The 19,081-nt window shown below is 42.0% G+C and overlaps 1 protein-coding gene across 5 annotated transcripts in view; it reads left to right on the plus strand.

Annotated features, from left to right (window-relative positions):
- Positions 1 to 3,082: 3,082 nt before the first annotated feature.
- Positions 3,083 to 19,081, plus strand: part of CEP250 (centrosomal protein 250) — a 57,083-nt gene continuing 41,084 nt past the window's right edge. For 2 of the 5 annotated variants that reach the window (XM_037811191.1, XM_037811195.1), the window contains exons 1-7: positions 3,083 to 3,216; positions 12,814 to 12,931; positions 15,008 to 15,296; positions 15,785 to 15,841; positions 16,778 to 16,860; positions 17,085 to 17,250; positions 18,829 to 18,935. In XM_037811191.1, the coding sequence (XP_037667119.1) occupies positions 15,111 to 15,296; positions 15,785 to 15,841; positions 16,778 to 16,860; positions 17,085 to 17,250; positions 18,829 to 18,935 (599 nt within the window). In that variant the 5' untranslated portion in view covers positions 3,083 to 3,216; positions 12,814 to 12,931; positions 15,008 to 15,110. The remainder of the gene's footprint in view (positions 3,217 to 12,813; positions 12,932 to 15,007; positions 15,297 to 15,784; positions 15,842 to 16,777; positions 16,861 to 17,084; positions 17,251 to 18,828; positions 18,936 to 19,081) is intronic. The other 3 variants (XM_037811192.1, XM_037811194.1, XM_037811193.1) reach the window with 3 other exon arrangements.

Raw genomic sequence — 19,081 nt, forward strand, 5'->3', positions numbered from 1 at the left:
TCCCAGTCAGGAGGCAGACCCCAGTCACTATGTTCTGCAACTGCAATGGTAATGGATTGGGCACCTCAAGCCCTTGTGGAAGCACCCCCACCCCCACAGTTGAAGTTAATGCCCCCACATAGCCTCCCCAAGGAGGGAGTAACTTATAGCCAGGCCAAAGCTTTCATCAAAGAAATACCTCCACACAAATCCTCTTTCCTCCACTCTCTTGATCCCTTTTTGTACTTGAATTGGATAAGGGATTTAAGAACTTTAAAACAGATTTCAGTTCATTTCTTTAGGAAAAATGGTGATTTAGTACCTTACTTTACCTTACTTTGAAATTTCACGTATATCATTTTTTTTTAAAAGTCAGTCAGTCTAGGCATCCTCTTATCATGGAGCAGAGGGAATATCTGTAAATAATGAACAAAGCTGTGGTGCAGGATCCATGTTACAGCCATGGGAGTGGGTTAGGGTAGGCATGTTCCAGAGATGGAATTTGAGACCTAAGAAAGAAGCCCAGTTTATTTTGAGGCCACCAGGGTTGTTTTTGTTTCTTTCAACTGATTCATTCCTTTGAGGCCTTTTCCCGACCCTAGTTCATCAGACAAGCCTGAACAGGTCTGAACAGGTCATGAACATGCCTGTAATTGTGTCTGATCTGAGTCTTTTCCCATAGGGCTCTTGGGCCCGAAGCAATTCAACTGATGTGTATAGGCACCTGTTTGCATGTCCCAAATGTACCTGACATTTGTAGGACACTTGCAGGCTGATGTGCTCTACATATCTAGAGAACCTCTAGAGGGCAATGTTACCCACTTTCACATACCACTTAACCACTTTTCTGCTCTGGTCCAGAGAAAATGCCCAGTTGTACTAATTTATTCTGTTTTAATACAATTTCCAACTTTCTATTAATTCATTGTATTAGAATCTTATTTTTTCTCATTGTATTAGAATCTAGTACATAATAGATATTCAATAAATGTTTGCTGGGTGAATGAATGAATGGATGAATAGAATCCTCCTTTATAAAAATCAAAGATTACTGTTTGGTTTTAATCCCCTTCTACTCCATTCATCCTTTATTGATATGTTTTGGTGGTCTGAAACCTATATTTACTATTCATGGTCTTAAAATATATTGTATAATTTGTTGGTGGATTTAATGTCATTAAATTCAGCTTTTGATAACCTTGAGACTGGCTTGATTCATTCAATCAACAAATACTTATTTAGCAGTTACCATGTCTCAACACTGTGTTACGTGCCAGGAAAATGTCAGACATAGTTTCCCACCCTCATGAAGCTTAAATTTTGTGGGGGAGAAAGATAATCAACAAAATAATGATAATCTGTGTTAAGTGTTATGAAAGAAACAGAGTACTGGGATAGAAATGATTGGGTATTACTTTAGATAGCATGGTCAGGGAAAAGCCCAGCTGAGGAAGTGTCATTTAAGTTGAGACCTGAGGGAGTGGAAGGTATCAGTTAAGCCACAAGCTGGGGAAAAGTGGTCCCAGTATGTGCAAGGGCCCCAAGGCAGGAAAGAGCTTGGTGTGTGTGACATTTAGGTTGTTTCCTTTTTCTCCATGCCAAATATTGTTGCAGTGAACATTCTTGCATGGTGCCTTCTTGTGGGAATATTTTTCCAGGGTTGATTCCCACTCCATTGATTCTTTGCATCCTGTCCAGTACCTGGAGATGTTTCTCCCTCCCTCTCTAGTTTGCCTTTCCAAACCAGTGTCCTCTCTACTTCTGCCTACTCTGCCCCCGTCTCCTGCCCCCACATTTTCTTTTTCTCAAAACAACATTAAGGATGTGTTTGTATTCTTACAACATACAGCATAGCTCTTAACAGCCTGTTCTCTTCTGAGGTTTCTTTTGGCTGTGGATTACCAGAAGGCCCTGCCTGTTTCACTCCTGCTGTCCATTCATCTTTCCATCTATTCATTCAACAACCTGTTTTGTACCAAACCCTGCGCTGGATGCTAAGGTCAGAGGTGACTAAGCCAGGTTTTCAACCCTCAAGGAATTCACAGTCTCATGCAGTACCTCCCAAAATGTGTTCCCAATGCCTCGAGGTGTTTATTAAAATACAGATTCCCAGCCTCCACCCTTGCTTTACTGAACATTTAGGGGTGAACCCACGAATCTGCATTTTAAGAAGTTCCCGTTTCTTTTCTTATCCTTGGTAAAGACTGAGAATCACTGAGTAGGAGAGGCAGGTAAACTGAATTTACAACTCTAAGAAAGTGCATTGATAAATTTATGTTCAAAACGCTATGAGAATAACGCCTGGGTGATAAAGGGAAGGGAAAAGTCCTCCAGAGAAAGTCAAGCTTAAGCAGAAGATTGGACAAACCGCAGTTCTTCGGACGGTGTCCAACATAAAGGCAAAGGGAGCAGCCTGTGCAGACATATAGGCGAAACGCAGTGCTGCGTGCAATCGAATCTAAGTAACTACTCTGTGAGTGTCGTGCGGCCTGAGGCTGCTTGGAGCATCGGGAGTTTGAAGGTGTGAAAACTCTAGAACTGGTCACCCTGCAGGTTTTATCGCGACCCCGGCGCAGGCTGCCTTAATGTTCCACGCCATTGTAATTGCAGTGCTCGAGTTTGGAGGTGGTACAGTGTGCAGGTGACCAGACACATACGCACTGTGTAACCCCGAAGCCAAAAGGGGGACAATTGAGGGCAGAGTTTTTCTCTCTCTCTCAAAACTGTCCCTGCTCAAACCCAGAGACTCTGGCTGTCCTCATCTCTGGCGAGGGATCTTACATCTCAAAAAAAAAAAAATTTTTTTTTTGAATGCTGCTACTTTCTAGACAGAGATAGGCTAGCATTAGTAGTTTTCATTCTGAGACTATACTATGCCAGTTTATCTTATGATTCAAATACATTGCCTCTCTCTTCCCATCATCAACCTCCCCAAATCATTGTCCATTATACTACCTTTTTTTTTTTTTCCTTACATCTCTTAATACCCCCTCTCCTTCTGAGCCCTCTAGTAATCTGCTGCCAGTACTCAACATGGCGGGAGACCTCCGTACGCCTGCGCAGTCTGCCTACAGGCGCGCCATTCCGCTTAACGGGGCCCGCCCAAAGGCGGGAGTTTGGGGGCGGGGTCCGGATCTCAATCGCGTTGTGGGGCCCCCGCCCCCGGCCGGGCCCTAGCAGCAGGTCCCCGCGCTGAGGGACACACTTTGGGAGTCTGCGGGAGCCGAGCGCGGTGAGGTGGGGGCCTCTAGGGCAGGCGGGAGGTGCCCGGGTTAATGTTTCGAGGCCCGGAGGGAATCGCGTTCTGGCACCGGCCTCCCGTTACCCAGGAGGAAATCGAGGCCCAGAGCGCGGCTGGGAGCTGTCCTAGGGCTCCCGACCGGTTTGCCTCAACTTCCGGTCTCCGCCACCCCTCTGGGCTTCAGTCCTTGGAGAAGGGAACTTACCGACCCTTATATCCAACAACCGAAACCCCCAGAGTTGTCAGGGTGAAACGCTGCGCTCTCCCGCCCATCTCGCTTGCTGCGCCCCTGGGTTTTGCAGCTTCCCCTGCTCTTGCGGCTTTGCTTGTAATCTGTCCGAAACCCCAATCCCTCCCGCCACTCCCGCCTCACGACTCTGGAACTCTCATTCTTCAGGACCCAGCTCAAGTATCCTTCGGAAACCTTACCCAACTGCTTTCTCCAGGCGCCGCTAATCTCCCTTCTCTATTTTTGCACTCATTGCACTGAATACTTTTCCTGCCCCTCGTTTACACTATAATCTTGTTGGGGCGTGAAACCTTGCCTTTTCATCTCTATATCCTAGGATCTAGCACATAATGATAATAATAGTCAATATTTACTTAATAGTCACAAAGTGTCAGGCGCTACTAAATGCATTACATGTAAAGTCTTATTTAATCTTAACAGCAATTCTGTGAGGTGATTGCTATATCTTCACATTTTACACATGGGGAAACTGAGGCAAGCATATATTCAAGTGATTTGCCTGGAATCCCACAACTAAGAAACGAATTCTAGGCTGTCTGTCCCTAGGTCCCCAGAACATGTGATAATTTCACTAAATTAGTAAATGTTTCTTGATATTTACATCAACCCCATGAGTTATGGAGACCTGGATATTGAGATGTCTTAGAGAGGAGAGTTGATGTTCCCAAATTTTTAAAGTGACTTCATGACAGAACCAAGGCTATAACCTGGGTTGTCTTGCTACTATACCCTCTCTTCCTTCAATCACACTCGATCTTTCTTTGTGTCATCCATCAGAGAGCTGCAAACCTAGACCTTATCATCTCGTATCTTTTACTTAATGCCCCTCACAGAACTATAATTTCATATTTCATGTTTTTGGAAGCCTCTCAATGTAACAGAGAAAGCATAGAGTTTGGAATCAGATTGGGGTTCAGTCTTTGCACTGCTGCTAACCAGTTACATCCCTTCTATTTTTGAGCCTCAGTTTTCTTGTCTGTAGAATGAGGAGAATAAACTTATCTAAAAGCCTTTTTCAATGAAGATTGCAAGTGATTGTTGTGCGAGTAAAGTGCTGTACTAACTGTAGATTTTAATATTGTTTTGCTTTTCAGAAGGTTATTGCATTTTCAGCATTTTGCAAGATTATTGATGGTGCTATGGATTGTCTTACTTAATGTCCTTATATTCAGTTATTCAGTCAATCATGTATTTAATGAGCACCTGCTACGTACCAGGCACTGTTTTAGAAGCTGGAAATACAGGAATTCAATAAAAAATGTTCTTGCATTTGTGGAATTTACATTGTGGTAGGAAAAGACACATAATAAACAGATGGGGGCAAAGAAAGCATGGTAAGGGACATAGCAATGCCAGTGTGTGTGGAGGGGTGCAGCTATTTTATACTGGGTGGTCAGGGAACAACTTGCTGAGAAGGTTACATTTGAGCAGACCTGAAGGTGGTGAGGAAATCATAAAGATACCTGGGTCATTGTAGGGGAGGGGGGCAGGAGGGAAGCCCTGAGATGGATGTGTGCTTGGTGTATTCCAGGCACTCATAGCAAGGAGGATAATAGCTGGAGGGGTATTAATAAAGGGGAGAGGAATAGGAAAATGGAATTAAAACAACTGGGGATTAGGATCAAATGATTAGAACCCTGTAGGCCATTAAAAGGATTTTGGCTTTTACTCTGAGTAGCCATTGGAGGGTTCTCAGTGGCACAATCTGTCTTAACGTTTTACAAGGATGACGCTGACTGCTCTGTTGAGAAATTTTTAGGAAGCAAGGGTGGAAGCACAGAGACTAGCTAGGAAGCTTTTGCAGTAATCCAGGTGTATTAGTTATCTTTTGCTGTGCAAGAAATTACCCCAAAATGTAAACAACAAACATTAAAACAACAAGCATTATCTCATTCAGTTTTTGCTGATCAGGAATCCGGGAGTGGCTTAACTGGGGAATTCTGGCTTAGTATCTCTTATGAAGTTGCAGTGAAGCTGATGTCTGAGGCTGCAATGTCCTGCAGACTTCAACTGGGGCTGCAAGATCTGTTTCCAAGATGCCTCACTCACAGGGCTTCTATCTCTTATTACCTCTGCCTGAGTGTCCTCAGTACATGGCATCTGGCTTCCCCCCGGAAGGAGTGATCACAGAGAGGGACACACAGAGAGAACAAGCACAGAGCTCTAGTGCCTTTTGTAACTTTATCTCAGAAGTCATTTCCACTTTATTCCAGCCCATATTCAAGGGGAGAGAATTAGCCTCCACCTTTTGACCGGAGGAGTAGCAAAGAATTTGTGAAAATATCTTAAAGCCACCAAACCAGGCAAAAGAGAGTGGCTTGTCTTTGTTGCTCAGATGTGGCCCTCTCTCTCTAGCTAAGCCAACTCGAAAGGTGAAATCACTGCCCTCTCCCCTACGTGGGATCAGACACCCAGGGGAGTGAATCTCTCTGGCAACGTGGAATATGACTCCTGGGGAGGAATGTAGACCTGGCATCGTGGGATGGAGAACATCTTCTTGACCAAAAGGGGGATGTGAAAGGAAATGAAATAAGCTTCAGTGGCAGAGAGATTCCAAAAGGAGCTGAGAGGTCACTCTGGTGGGCACTCTTACGCACGATTTAGACAACCCTTTTTAGGTTCTAAAGAATTGGGGTAGCTGGTGGTGGATACCTGAAACTATCAAACTACAACCCAGAACCCATGAATCTCGAAGACAATTGTATAAAAATGTAGCTTATGAGGGGTGACAATGGGATTGGGAAAACCATAAGGACCACACTCCACTTTGTCTAGTTTATGGATGGATGAGTAGAAAAATAAGGGAAGGAAACAAACAAACAAACAGACAAAGGTACCCAGTGTTCTTTTTTACTTCAATTGCTCTTTTTCACTTTAATTATTATTATTATTATTATTTTTGTGTGTGTGCTAATGAAGATGTCAGGGATTGATTTAGGTGATAAATGTACAACTATGTAATGGTACTGTGAACAATCGAATGTATGATTTGTTTTGTATGACTGCGTGGTAAGTGAATATATCTCAATAAAATGAAGATTAAAATCAAAAAAAAAAAAAAAAGAGAGAGTGGCTTGGCTAAGGATGGCAGTGGTGATAGGTCCTAAGTGAAAAGTTCTGGTAGAGTCAATGGGATTTGCTGATGAATTGGTTATAAGTTTAGGATAATGGAGTAACTATGACCATAAGGCTTTTTACTTGAGCAACCAGAAGGATAGCATTGCCATTTACAGAAATGGGGAAGATTGGAGGAGCAGGAGTACACACTTTTGCACATTTTGACTTTGTGATGCCTATTAGACTTTTCAGTGTGAGACTTAAATGGCTATTTGGCTTTAGTATAGGAATGTAGCACTCCGTAGGGAGGTCTGGGCTGGAGATGTAATATTGGGAATCATCAGTATATAGATACCATTTTAAGCCATGAAACTGGATGAGCTTATCTAGGAAATGGATGTAGATGAAGAAGAGGTCTGAGGCCTGAGCCTTGGGACCTCCAACATTTAGATGTTGGGGAGATGAGGAGGAGCCAGCAAAGGACACTGAGTGGGAGAGGCCAGAATGATAGCAGGAGAACCCAGAATCCTTCACATCAGAGATTTATATAAGGAGCCCCGTGCTATTTCACCCCCCTCTGGAATAAGCCTCAAACTGAAATTACTTCTGCAGACAAATATGTAAAATTTCTTTGCTCAGGAAATGAAATGTCTGTGCCCTCAAATGTTTTTCCTTTTTGCCTTAGGTGTCAGATTCTGTTTAATGATACCAGTCCGTGTCTTACTCCTGGTAACATTTACACCTCTACTCTTAAGTTTAGGTGGTGTCTCTTCAATTTTTAATTGTATTTTAATATTCCTTTTGTTGTATTTTGGATGAGGAGGGATTAAATACATAATTTGCATCATTCTCCTGTCATTTCCCATCCTGATTCAAAGGTAGCTAATGGTCTTCATAGGTTCCTGCCCTTCCCAGTCTGATTCCTAGCAAAACTAGGAAGTCGGTCTTGTTCATTTCTATTCCCCTTGTGGCAGAGTGTCTGATACCAAGTTAGAATTCATGAATGTTTATGGATAAATTAATTAAAAAGAAGTGAAATTTCCTCCTTTTCCTGCAGTAATGCAGCCCTTTGCAGTTGACTAGGAACACTGATACCCATTATCTTATTTGAATGCAGTTCCGTCTTGGTTACCATTTGCCAACTACTGACCTTTTCCTTTTCTGAGGGACATTGAAACCTACCTTTTCTTTGGAATTCTGCTAATTTATTCCCTGGCTGATCTGACATTGTGTTAATAATAAGGGTGCTGAACTATGTCTTTTTTTAAAAATGTAACATATATAACATAAGGGTTCCCATTTTAACCACTTTCAAGCATACTATTCAGTGGCATTAATTACATTCACATTTTTGTGGTACCATCACTACCTTCCTTTGCTAAAATTTATCTGTCACCCCAAAGAGAAACACTGCACCTGTTAAGCAGTGGCTCCTCATCTGCCCACCCCACTCAGAGTGACCTATAATCTATTTCTGTCTCTATGAATTTGCATATTCTAGTTATTTCATATAAGTGAAGGTATACAATAGCTGTCCTTTTGTGTCTGGCTTATTTCACTCCACACAACGTCTTCAAGGTTTATCTTTGTTGTGATATGTATCAGAACTTCATTCCTTCTTATGGCTGAAAAATATTAATTGTATGTATATATCACATTTTGTTTATTCATTCATCTGTTGATGGACACTTAGGGTGCTTCTACCTTTTGGCTATTGTGAACAATGCTGCTATGAACATTTGGTGCACCAAATATCTGTTTGAATCCCTGCTTTAAATTATTTTGGGTATATACTTAGAAGTTGGATTGTCAGATCATATGGTAATTCTATACTTTCTCATCTTCTTTGGAAAAATGTCTATTCAAGTCCTCTGCCCATTTTTAATTGTTGTTTGTCTTTTTGTTGTTGAGTTGTAGAAGTTCTTTATACATGATGGATATTAAACCTTTATCGGATATATGGTTTCCAAATATTTTCTCTCATTCCATAGGTCGTCTTTTCACTTTCTTGATAATGTCCTTTGATGCACAAAAGTTTTTAATTTTGATGAAGTTCCAATTTTTCTGTTTTTCTTTTGTTGCTTGTGCTTTTGGAATATAGTCTAAGAATCCATTGCCTAATACAAGATCCTAAAGATAATTTCCTATGTTTTCTTCTAAGAATATTACACTTTTTAGCTTTGATATTTAGGTTGTTGATCCATTCAACTGTGTCTTGAGACTCAGAACTAAATCTCAATTTCAGAAAGATTCATAATATATTTTTTCTGTCCCCTCTCTTTTTTTTTTTTTTTTTTTTTTTTAATCATCATTTTATTGAGATATATTCACATACCACGCAGTCATACAAAACAAATTGTACTTTCGATTGTTTACAGTACCATTACATAGTTGTACATTCATCACCTAAATCAATCCCTGACACCTTCATTAGCACACACACAAAAATAACAAGAATAATAATTAGAGTGAAAAAGAGCAATTGAAGTAAAAAAGAACACTAGGTACCTTTGTCTGTTTGTTTGCTTCCCCTACTTTTCTACACATCGATCCATAAACTAGACAAAGTGGAGTTTGGTCCTTATGGCATTCCCAATCCCACTGTCACCCCTCATAAGCTACATTTTTATACAACTGTCTTCGAGATTCATGGGTTCTGGGTTGTAGTTTAATAGTTTCAGGTATCCACCACCAGCTACCCCAATTCTTTAGAACCTAAAAAAGGTTGTCTAAAGTGTGCGTAAGAGTGCCCAGCAGAGTGATCTCTCGGCTCGTTTTGGAATCTCTCTGCCACTGAAGCTTATTTCATTTCCTTTCACATCCCCCTTTTGGTCAAGAAGATGTTCTCCATCCCACGATGCCGGGTCTACATTCCTCCCCGGGAGTCATATTCCACGTTGCCAGGGAGATTCACTTCCCTGGGTGTCTGATCCCACGTAGGGGGGAGGGCAGTGATTTCACCTTTCAAGTTGGCTTAGCCAGAGAGAGAGGGCCACATCTGAGCAACAAAGAGGCATTCAGGAGGAGACTCTTAGGCACAAATACAGGGAGGCCTAGCCTCTCCTTTGCAGCAACCGTCTTCCCAAGGGTAAAACTTATGGTAGAGGGCTCAACCCATCAAACCACCAGTCCCCTATGTCTGTGGTCATGTTAGCAACCATGGAGGTGGGGTAGGTGAATACCCCTGCATTCTCCACAGGCTCCTCAAGGGGGCACTACATCGTTTTTTTTTTTGTTTTTTTTTTTTTGTTTTTTTTCCTTGTTTGTCTTTTTTCTTTTTTTTTTTTTTTTAACTTTCCCTTCTTTTTTCAAATCAACTGTATGAAAAAAAAAGTTAAAAAGAAAACAAACATACAATAAAAGAACATTTCAAAGAGACCATAGCAAGGGAGTAAGAAAAAGACAACTAACCTAAGATAACTGCTTAACTTCCAACATGTTCCTACTTTACCCCAAGAAAGTTACATACTATAGCAACATTTCAGTGAACTTGTTCCTACTACATCCATCAGAAATTAACAGACCATAGTCATTTCTGGGCATCCCCAGAACGTTAAATAGCTTATCTGTTCTTCTTGGATTATTGTTCCCCCTTCCTTAATTGCTCTCTACTGCTAGTTCCCCTACATTCTACATTATAAACCATTTGTTTTACATTTTTCAAAGTTCACATTAGTGGTAGCATATAATATTTCTCTTTTGTGCCTGGCTTATTTCGCTCAGCATTATGTCTTCAAGGTTCATCCATGTTGTCATATGTTTCACCAGATCGTTCCTTCTTACTGCCGCGTAGTATTCCATCGTGTGTATATACCACATTTTATTTATCCACTCATCTGTTGATGGACATTTGGGTTGTTTCCATCTCTTGGCAATTGTGAATAATGCTGCTATGAACATTGGCGTGCAGATATCTGTTCGTGTCACTGCTTTCCGATCTTCCGGGTATATCCCGAGAAGTGCAATCGCTGGATCGAATGGTAGCTCTATCTCTAGTTTTCTAAGGAACTGCCAGACTGACTTCCAGAGTGGCTGAACCATTATACAGTCCCACCAACAATGAATAAGAGTTCCAATTTCTCCACATCCCCTCCAGCATTTGTAGTTTCCTGTTTGTTTAATGGCAGCCATTCTAACCGGTGTTAGATGGTATCTCATTGTGGTCTTAATTTGCATCTCTCTAATAGCTAGTGAAGCTGAACATTTTTTCATGTGTTTCTTGGCCATTTGTATTTCCTCTTCAGAGAACTGTCTTTTCATATCTTTTGCCCATTTTATAATTGGGCTGTCTGTACTATTGTCATTGAGTTGTAGGATTTCTTTGTATATGCAAGATATCAGTCTTTTGTCAGATACATGGTTTCCAAAAATTTTTTCCCATTGAGTTGGCTGCATCTTTACCTTTTTGAGAAATTCCTTTGAGGTGCAGAAACTTCTAAGCTTGAGGAGTTCCCATTTATCTATTTTCTCTTTTGTTGCTTGTGCTTTGGGTGTAAAGTCTAGGAAGTGGCCTCCTAATACAAGGTCTTGAAGATGTTTTCCTACATTATCTTCTAGGAGTTTAATGGTACTTTCTTTTATATTGAGATCTTTGGTCCATTTTGAGTTAATTTTTGTGTAGGGGGTGAGGTAGGGGTCCTCTTTCATTCTTTTGGATATGGATATCCAACTCTCCCAGCCCCATTTGTTGAAAAGACCATTATGGCTCAGTTCGGTGACTTTGGGGGCCTTATCAAAGATCAGTCGGCCATAGATCTGAGGGTCTATCTCTGAATTCTCAATTCGATTCCATTGATCTATATGTCTATCTTTGTGCCAGTACCATGCTGTTTTGGCAACTGTGGCTTTATAATAAGCTTCAAAGTCAGGGAGTGTAAGTCCTCCCACTTCGTTTTTCTTTTTTAAAGTGTCTTTAGCAATTCGAGGCATCTTCCCTTTCCAAATAAATTTGATAACTAGCTTTTCCAAGTCTCCAAAGTAGGTTGTTGGAATTTTGATTGGGATTGCATTGAATCTGTAGATGAGTTTGGGTAGAATTGACATCTTAATGACATTTAGCCTTCCTATCCATGAACATGGAATATTTTTCCATCTTTTAAGGTCCCCTTCTATTTCTTTTAGTAGAGTTATGTAGTTTTCTTTGTATAGGTCTTTTACATCTTTGGTTAAGTTTATTCCTAGGTACTTGATTTTTTTAGTTGCTATTGGAAATGGTATCTTTTTCTTGAGTGTCTCTTCAGTTTGTTCATTTCTAGCATATAGAAACATTACTGACTTATGTGCATTAATCTTGTATCCCGCTACTTTGCTAAATTTGTTTATTAGCTCTAGTAGGTGTATCGTTGATTTCTCAGGGTTTTCTAGATATAAGATCATATCATCTGCAAACAATGACAGTTTTACTTCTTCTTTTCCAATTTGGATGCCTTTTATTTCTTTGTCTTGCCGGATTGCCCTGGCTAGCACTTCCAGCACAATGTTGAATAACAGTGGTGACAGCGGGCATCCTTGTCTTGCTCCTGATCTTAGAGTGTCCCCTCTCTTTTTATTCTTGTTTTAATGAATTTCAAGTATTATAGCTTATGGGGATTTTTGTTGTTGTTGTTGCTTTAAGGTTTTAATCATAAATCACATCAAATCATTTTTTTATTTTTTAGAACAATTTTACATTTACAGAAAAAATTGGTTAGTTTAGAGAATTCCCATATCCCTACGCACAGTTTTCTCTATTATTAGGAGCTTACATTAGTACATTTGTTACAATTTCAAATCATTTTTGAGATAAGTGGGCTTATTTTTATAAATGAAATATGAACAAAATGAAGTTATTTCATGTCTTTAGGACTCAGTTTCTTTGTCTATAAAATGAGTAATTATTTGCTAAAGTAAAATAATCATACAATTCTAATATAATTCCATTTCTTTGCTAAAGCATTTCAAATTTAATATAACCTTCACAAATGCTATTTGCACATTAACAACTGCCTTATCCTAAAATAGGGCTTAATATGAGAATTCTGGGAACTGTGGCAGGGCTGCTTATGGAGATACTAGATTGAACTGCATGAAATTGCCATTTCTATAGGTAAAAAGTGGGTGAATATTGGCAATTTCATATGGTTCAACCTAATATTTGGAGGTAGGGATTCAGTGGAGGGTAAAGGAGCCTGTGGGGCCCCTGAATGTCCCACTGTGTGCAAATCCTGGGCCAGCATTCACAGTATTAGGAGAGAAAGGGCTCCCCAGGTTCCTTGGAGCAACTCAGATCTACCCTTGTTGTCCGTAGAGCATTGGCAGAAATCCTACAGTAAGAGAGCAGTTTCCAGGAAGGTTTGTGCCTTCAGCTATCAGAGAGGGATTGCACTCCACCAAACTCAGCGGAGCCAGCATTTCACAGAGCCATGGTGAGTTGGTTGACACAGTGTTGGTGGAAGGGGAGATCAGAAGAGGAGGAGGTATGCATTTGGGGGAACGCTTTGTTACCCGGGTTTATAGGCTAGGACGAGGCAGCCTGGGGTATTGGTGCCACGAAGTCTTCATTGGAGCTACTCTACTCTTCCTACTTCATGTACTTTCCCTGCTGCCTCATTCAGAATCTGCCTACTCAGGGATCTTCACTTGCCCAGCAGATAATGTGAAAGAGTAAACTGAGTTTTCCTCTGTAACTCTATTATAAGGAAAACAAAAGTACAAGTGCAATGATAAATGACAACTGCAATCTGGTATCAAAGTGAGGAAGAGAGTGCAGGTGGGGCTGTGGTGAACTGGAGAGGGGACAGGCATTACTCTGCTACAGCTGGTTGTTGCCTTGTGGGAATGTAAGTCAAGGATCACTAGATACTCCGATTTTTCAAAGGAGCCGGAAATTTGGCTGTTTATATGCATCCTCCTCATAGCAATTGTTGGCATCTAATTTGAATGTTTAAAAACCATTGTGTGGGACACAGAGACAATAGACTACCAGTTTGTAACTTTTGGCCAAGGGTTTAGATCTGCCAGGTGTGAGGCCCACTTACATTTCATTCTACCTTGTTGTCAATGTACTAATGGTAAAATGAGTTAGCTTCTGTCTTTGAGACACAGATTAGCAGAGAAGATAGACAAATACTAATTATAAAATATAATATAGACATTGTATATATATATATGCTATAAAAGTGATTAACTCTTCCTGGGTACATCTGGGAGGGCATGAGAGGAGTGGCATTTGAGCCAGGATGTAGGAGATCAACAGTTTGGTGAGTTAAAGGGATTTGGGGCCCCTGAAACTTCTAGTGTGTATGCAAATAATGAAAGATTTGCACTTGCTCTGTATAACATTCTCTTGGTAGGTAGTTGAATATAGAAGTTCCTTAACCCTGCTGGTTGGAGTCTCAGAGCTATTAAAATGAGAGAATTCTAATTTTGCCCTCCCCACCCCCAGATTATAGGATTATCATAAGATTTAGAGGTCTAAGAGACTCACAGGTTATGAAACTGGGCACCCTTATTTTTAGATGAAGAGACTGAAAGGAAAGTGACATACCCAAGGTCACAGCCCATTAGAGGGGCCAGCTGGGGCTGGCACCCAGAACTCATCCTTACCACCATGCCTCCCCTCTCCTGAATATCTTTGAAGGTCACCAGTTAGGCTGTCCTCCCCTGGTGAGGAGGGTTTGCCCTCCTGCTGCAGCTGGTTCCTTCCCTTTCTCTTTTGGCTCTCCTGCCTGAAATGCCCTTTCTTTTGTCAGGGAATCATACTACTTGTTTTCAAATCCCTAACCTACCAATAACCAGCTGTGTGACCTGGGACAAATTGTTAACCTCTCTAAGCCTCAGTTTCCACATCTATACATCAAGAATTCTGATAGTACATATCCTGAAGTGTGATGGGAAGGCACTGGAAGGTTTCAAGTTCTTTTGATGACTAAATGACATATGCATGTAAAGCACTTTCTAAAGTGGCTGACCTATAGAAGCACTTAGTAAGTATTAGCCATGATGATGATGATGATTCACATAGCACACAGCCCCTCAGACTGGAGTGCCCTTTCTTAGCATTCCCAAATTGACCTGTGATATCTCGATTGTTATTGCACACACCACATTGTCCTGGAATTGTTTGTGTCTGTCTGCCCTGCTGGACCAAGAGCACCTTCAATGTTTCCTTTGAGAAATGTTTATCAGGCACTGTGCTGGGCACTAGGGATGCAGTGTTGAGCCAGGAGCTGTGGATCTAGTGCAGATTCCAGAGGCTTGCCAGGGAACACTAGTCCTGTGAGCTTGTCTCGTGGTCAAATAGATTTGAGAAATGTTGTTCATCACAGACCCCTCTTAGAGTTTAGGGTCCATATTAGTTTTAAAGGCTCTGAGGAGTACTGTAGTGAAGGAACATATTTACTTTGTCTAACCCAGCTTTGCCAGACTTAATGAGTGTTTGCAAAGTACATATTTGTCATTGAGATAGTCCTTTCAACTCTGCTATGTGCTTTGGTCCCTAGCTCAAGAGGACGTCAAAGTGGCATGGCAGTGGTTAGAGAACCTGCTGGGAGTGAATGGCCTCTGGCTGCATAGGGACCTGTGGGCTTACTGCCTGGTGCTTCCATGGAGACAGGAGGCCCTGGGTTGAACACCATGCAGCCCCAGTCACTGCAGCTGGTGCTGGAGGGGCAAGTGCTAGCGCTACAGCAGCAGATGGCAGAGAACCAGGCAGCCTCCTGGCGGAAGCTGAAGAACTCCCAGGAGGCCCAGCAGAGGCAAGCAACCCTCGTGAGGAAGCTGCAGGCCAAGGTGAGGCAGTTGCCCTTTCACGGAGGGGAAAAGGGGAGTATCTTGGAGCTGGCTGCCAAGGTGGGATAAGGGTTGCAGAAGGCAGTCCCATGTAGCAAGCATGGCCCAGACCTGGCTTGGTGAGGTGAAATGAGGTGAGCCATCCAGACTTTCTAGCTTTCATACACAGCTTCTCGTTGGATGCTCATAACTACCTCATGAGGCATGTATGAGGCTTATGAGGGTTAAGTTAGTTGCTTGTGTTTGCTTTTCTAGTTTAGAGCTAAGGCCTGATGCTATGTGTTGTTTCCAAAGCCCATGATCTTGCCTCTCCAATACAAAAGGTGTATAGGAAGTATTATCTAAGTGTCCAAATAGAAGGTATTTCCTCACAGTCATCACCCAGTTCCCCTGTTCATAGCAGGTTTGCCCAAGATCCTTGGGGCCTTTGGTTTGGGCTGTTTGTACCAGCTGTCCCCAGTACCCAGGGCCTGCTCTATTTGACTCAGGTGTTGCAATACCGGAGCTGGTGCCATGAGCTGGAGAAGCGGCTGGAAGCCTCTGGGGTGAGTGAGTGAGATTGAGTTCTGTGCTCCCTGTGAGCCCTCAGCAAATATACTTGTTAGTCTTCATTTGCTGACTGAGGGAGGCTGGGTGTGATAGGGGGTATTTGTTAGAAGTCATTCTTTGCTCAGCCCCCAAGAGTTGTATCATAACAGATATTTTTATTGGACTTAGCTCTTCCTGGCCTATCAGATTCCATCCCTTTGTTTTCTGAGGAGGAAGTGTAACTTCAGGAGACAATCAGATTGGGAGGAGTGTGGATTTAAGAGGGAAGAAATGCATTTCTCCTCCAGCAGGTGTCGGTGTGTATCCGTTTTAAAGAGATGTGTGCCTTTGCGGGCCCAAAAATCCTGTTCCTGGCAGAGGGATTTATTTGTGCTCTTGGCTGGGTAGAACTGGCTTTGGAAAACCCACTTGTCTTTGTTCCAGCTCCCTCTCTATATCCTCTAACATTCCCCTCAGAAAAGTTCTCTCAGAAGAAGGAAAGACCAAAACTTATTGAGCCCCTTCTACGTATAGGCCAGACACCTTTAGGCATTGTCATATAATTATGTCACTTAATGCAAAGCAACTTTCTGAGAGGAATGATATCACCTTTGTGTTGTAGCTGAAGACACTGTGGCTCAGAGAAGTTAAGTAACTTCCCAAAGTCTGAAAGTTAGTATAGTAGAAGTCAAGCTCACTAGTAAAAGATTATCTTATGATTCTTTTGTTGAAGGTTCTTTTCACTGCCAGATGCCATATTTCTGGCTCACTTTTGGAGAGAGGGATGCAGTAGATTTGCTTTTGGGATACAGTGATTGAGAATAGAAGCATATTGCTAACAAAGAGGAGAGAGAATAAAAAGAAAGTGAGATTCTATAGAAGAGGGCCTCAAGGAGTTGGTTTGAATGGTGTTCTCTTTGGAGGCAAATAAAGCTTGTCTCTGTCTGGCCAAGGGACCAATCCCTCAGAGGTGGGAAAGCATGGAGGAGCCAAACCTGGAACAGCTGCTAATCCGATTGGAGGAGGAGCAACAGAGGTGATGGACCCCAAATTCCCGGGCCTGGGTGATTGACCAGTGGGTGAAGGAGGCTGATTGGGAAAACTCTCCTGAGGCTAATATGGATTAGAACAATGCACTTCAGCCTTAACTCCCTAATTCCTGACAACAGAAAATTCAAGTTGTTGCCATCTTATTCCAAAAGGTCTAAGGGTTGGACCAGACTTTTATTTTGCACTTGCTCCCACCCCTCCCCAGTGCAGGTGTGAGAGTCTAGCAGAGGTGAACACCCAGCTTCGGCTGCACATGGAAAAAGCTGACATAGTTAATAAAGCCCTTCGGGAAGATGTGGAAAAATTGACAGTGGACTGGAGCCGGGCCCGGGATGAGTTGATGAGGAAGGAGAGCCTGTGGCGGATGGAGCAAGAAGTAGGTGGAATAGGGAGCTGTGGACTCTGGATACTTTCCTGGTCAGTGCTGGAAGGGGTTAATGTCAGGGCTTAGACTGAAGCTAAACTGTCACTGTTGAAGTCTCTGACCACCCTCACCCCCCATGTTGGCAGCTTTTTCCTGCTGGGCTCTGGACTTAGTTCTGCCCTTACCTGCCTAGTCTAGGTTTTGATGGCAGATGGCATGGCACTCAAAGCAACTCTGTTTCTGCAAAAGTGACTTAAGTTTTAGATGGATCTGAAAGCTTACTGACATCTCTAGTCCAGAAGTCTGTATATCTGAATGGTAAGGCGGTAACTATTGAAACTGAACGGGGAAGAAAAACCAGATATGAGCCCTGGGGAATTTTCAGATTCCATAGGAAGGAAACTAATGTTTCCTGAGCCTTTGGTCTGTACCAAATATCATGCTAAGTCATATGCAGAAGTTATGTCATTCAGTTCTCTTTATAATATATGGTAATAATGGTGGCTGCTGCAATTTGTTGAGTAGCTACTGTGTGCCAGGCAGTGTGCTTAGCACTTTACATGTTTTATATATATATACATATTATTTTACTTCAACATGACCTTATGAAGTGTAGAAGTTATCCTTATTTTACACTTGAGGAAACTGAGACCGGGATCTTAGTGCCTTAAGTCACTCAGCTAAACAGTGACAGAGCCTGAGTGCAACACAGGTATATCTGGCTCTCTCTGCTATGCCACATGGCCCCTGAGATCCTGGACTCCTGAGGAAACAAATAAGCCATCCTGTGATTCTGAAAGAAAAAAGACTGAAGCATGTGCAAGTATTTCCCTTGGTCTATTTTTTTATCCCAGTTATAAAAGTAATATGTGATTATTATAAAGAATTTGGAAGATACAGGAAAGTATGAAGAATAAAATAAAAATCAACCATAATTCACCATCTGAAGGTAACCAGTGATAACATTTTGGTATATATTTTTCCAGTCTTTTTGTCTATGCATATTTATATGTGCCCATGTGCCCATTTATAGTGCACCCACAAGCACTTCATTTGGCTGCCTCTGCCTATTAATGCACACTCTCAAGCTGATCTGTTTTCTCTGCTGAAGACCTAGTTAGAAAATAGTCTCACACCTTATACTAGTGTGGCTTTCAATGTTTTATAGCCCAGGTGATGTCATAGCACACCAAAACAATGTGATTTTGTTATGATTGCTGTTCTTAGAAACCCAACTAACATCCTAGTAGCACTTGTGTAAAATTCCGTCTCTGTTCAAGGATTTTAAGTGCCTATGAATGATGGTATCTCTTGAGGTCTCTGGGGAGACATTTCCTTTTCTGATCTAGCTCAGGTCTGATCAGGAAATCAGAGCCTGATCAGAAAAGGAAATGTCTCCTTTGGCCTCTTGGCTCCTAAACCAACTTTATTAAGCCCTTCAGCATAAACCTGAATATAGATACCCATTCATAAGCAAGCTCCTATAAGTCCCCTCCCCATCTTCCCAGTAGTCAGGAGGAATCCAAGACTCCTGTGTTGGCCACAGATAGCCTCTGCCCTTTGGTATAACTTGGGCTTCTAAACTCACAGTTCTTCAAGGGCTACCTGCAAGGGGAACATGGTCGCCTGCTCAGTCTATGGCGGCAGGTAGTGACCTTCCGACGCCACTTCCTGGAAATGAAGTCAGCCACTGACAGGTCAGTGTGGGGATAAGAAGTGAGGCAATTCACCCCTTGTAGTTCTAGTCTAGATTTATGACAGTGGGCTATTGTAGAAGGGGGTCATTGGGGAGTGATGGTGTGTGGAATATTTGGTGGGGAGGGATGGAATAAGGAGGACATTA

The sequence above is a fragment of the Choloepus didactylus genome, chromosome 19 (assembly GCF_015220235.1).
Source record: "Choloepus didactylus isolate mChoDid1 chromosome 19, mChoDid1.pri, whole genome shotgun sequence".
Lineage (NCBI taxonomy): Eukaryota > Metazoa > Chordata > Mammalia > Pilosa > Megalonychidae > Choloepus > Choloepus didactylus.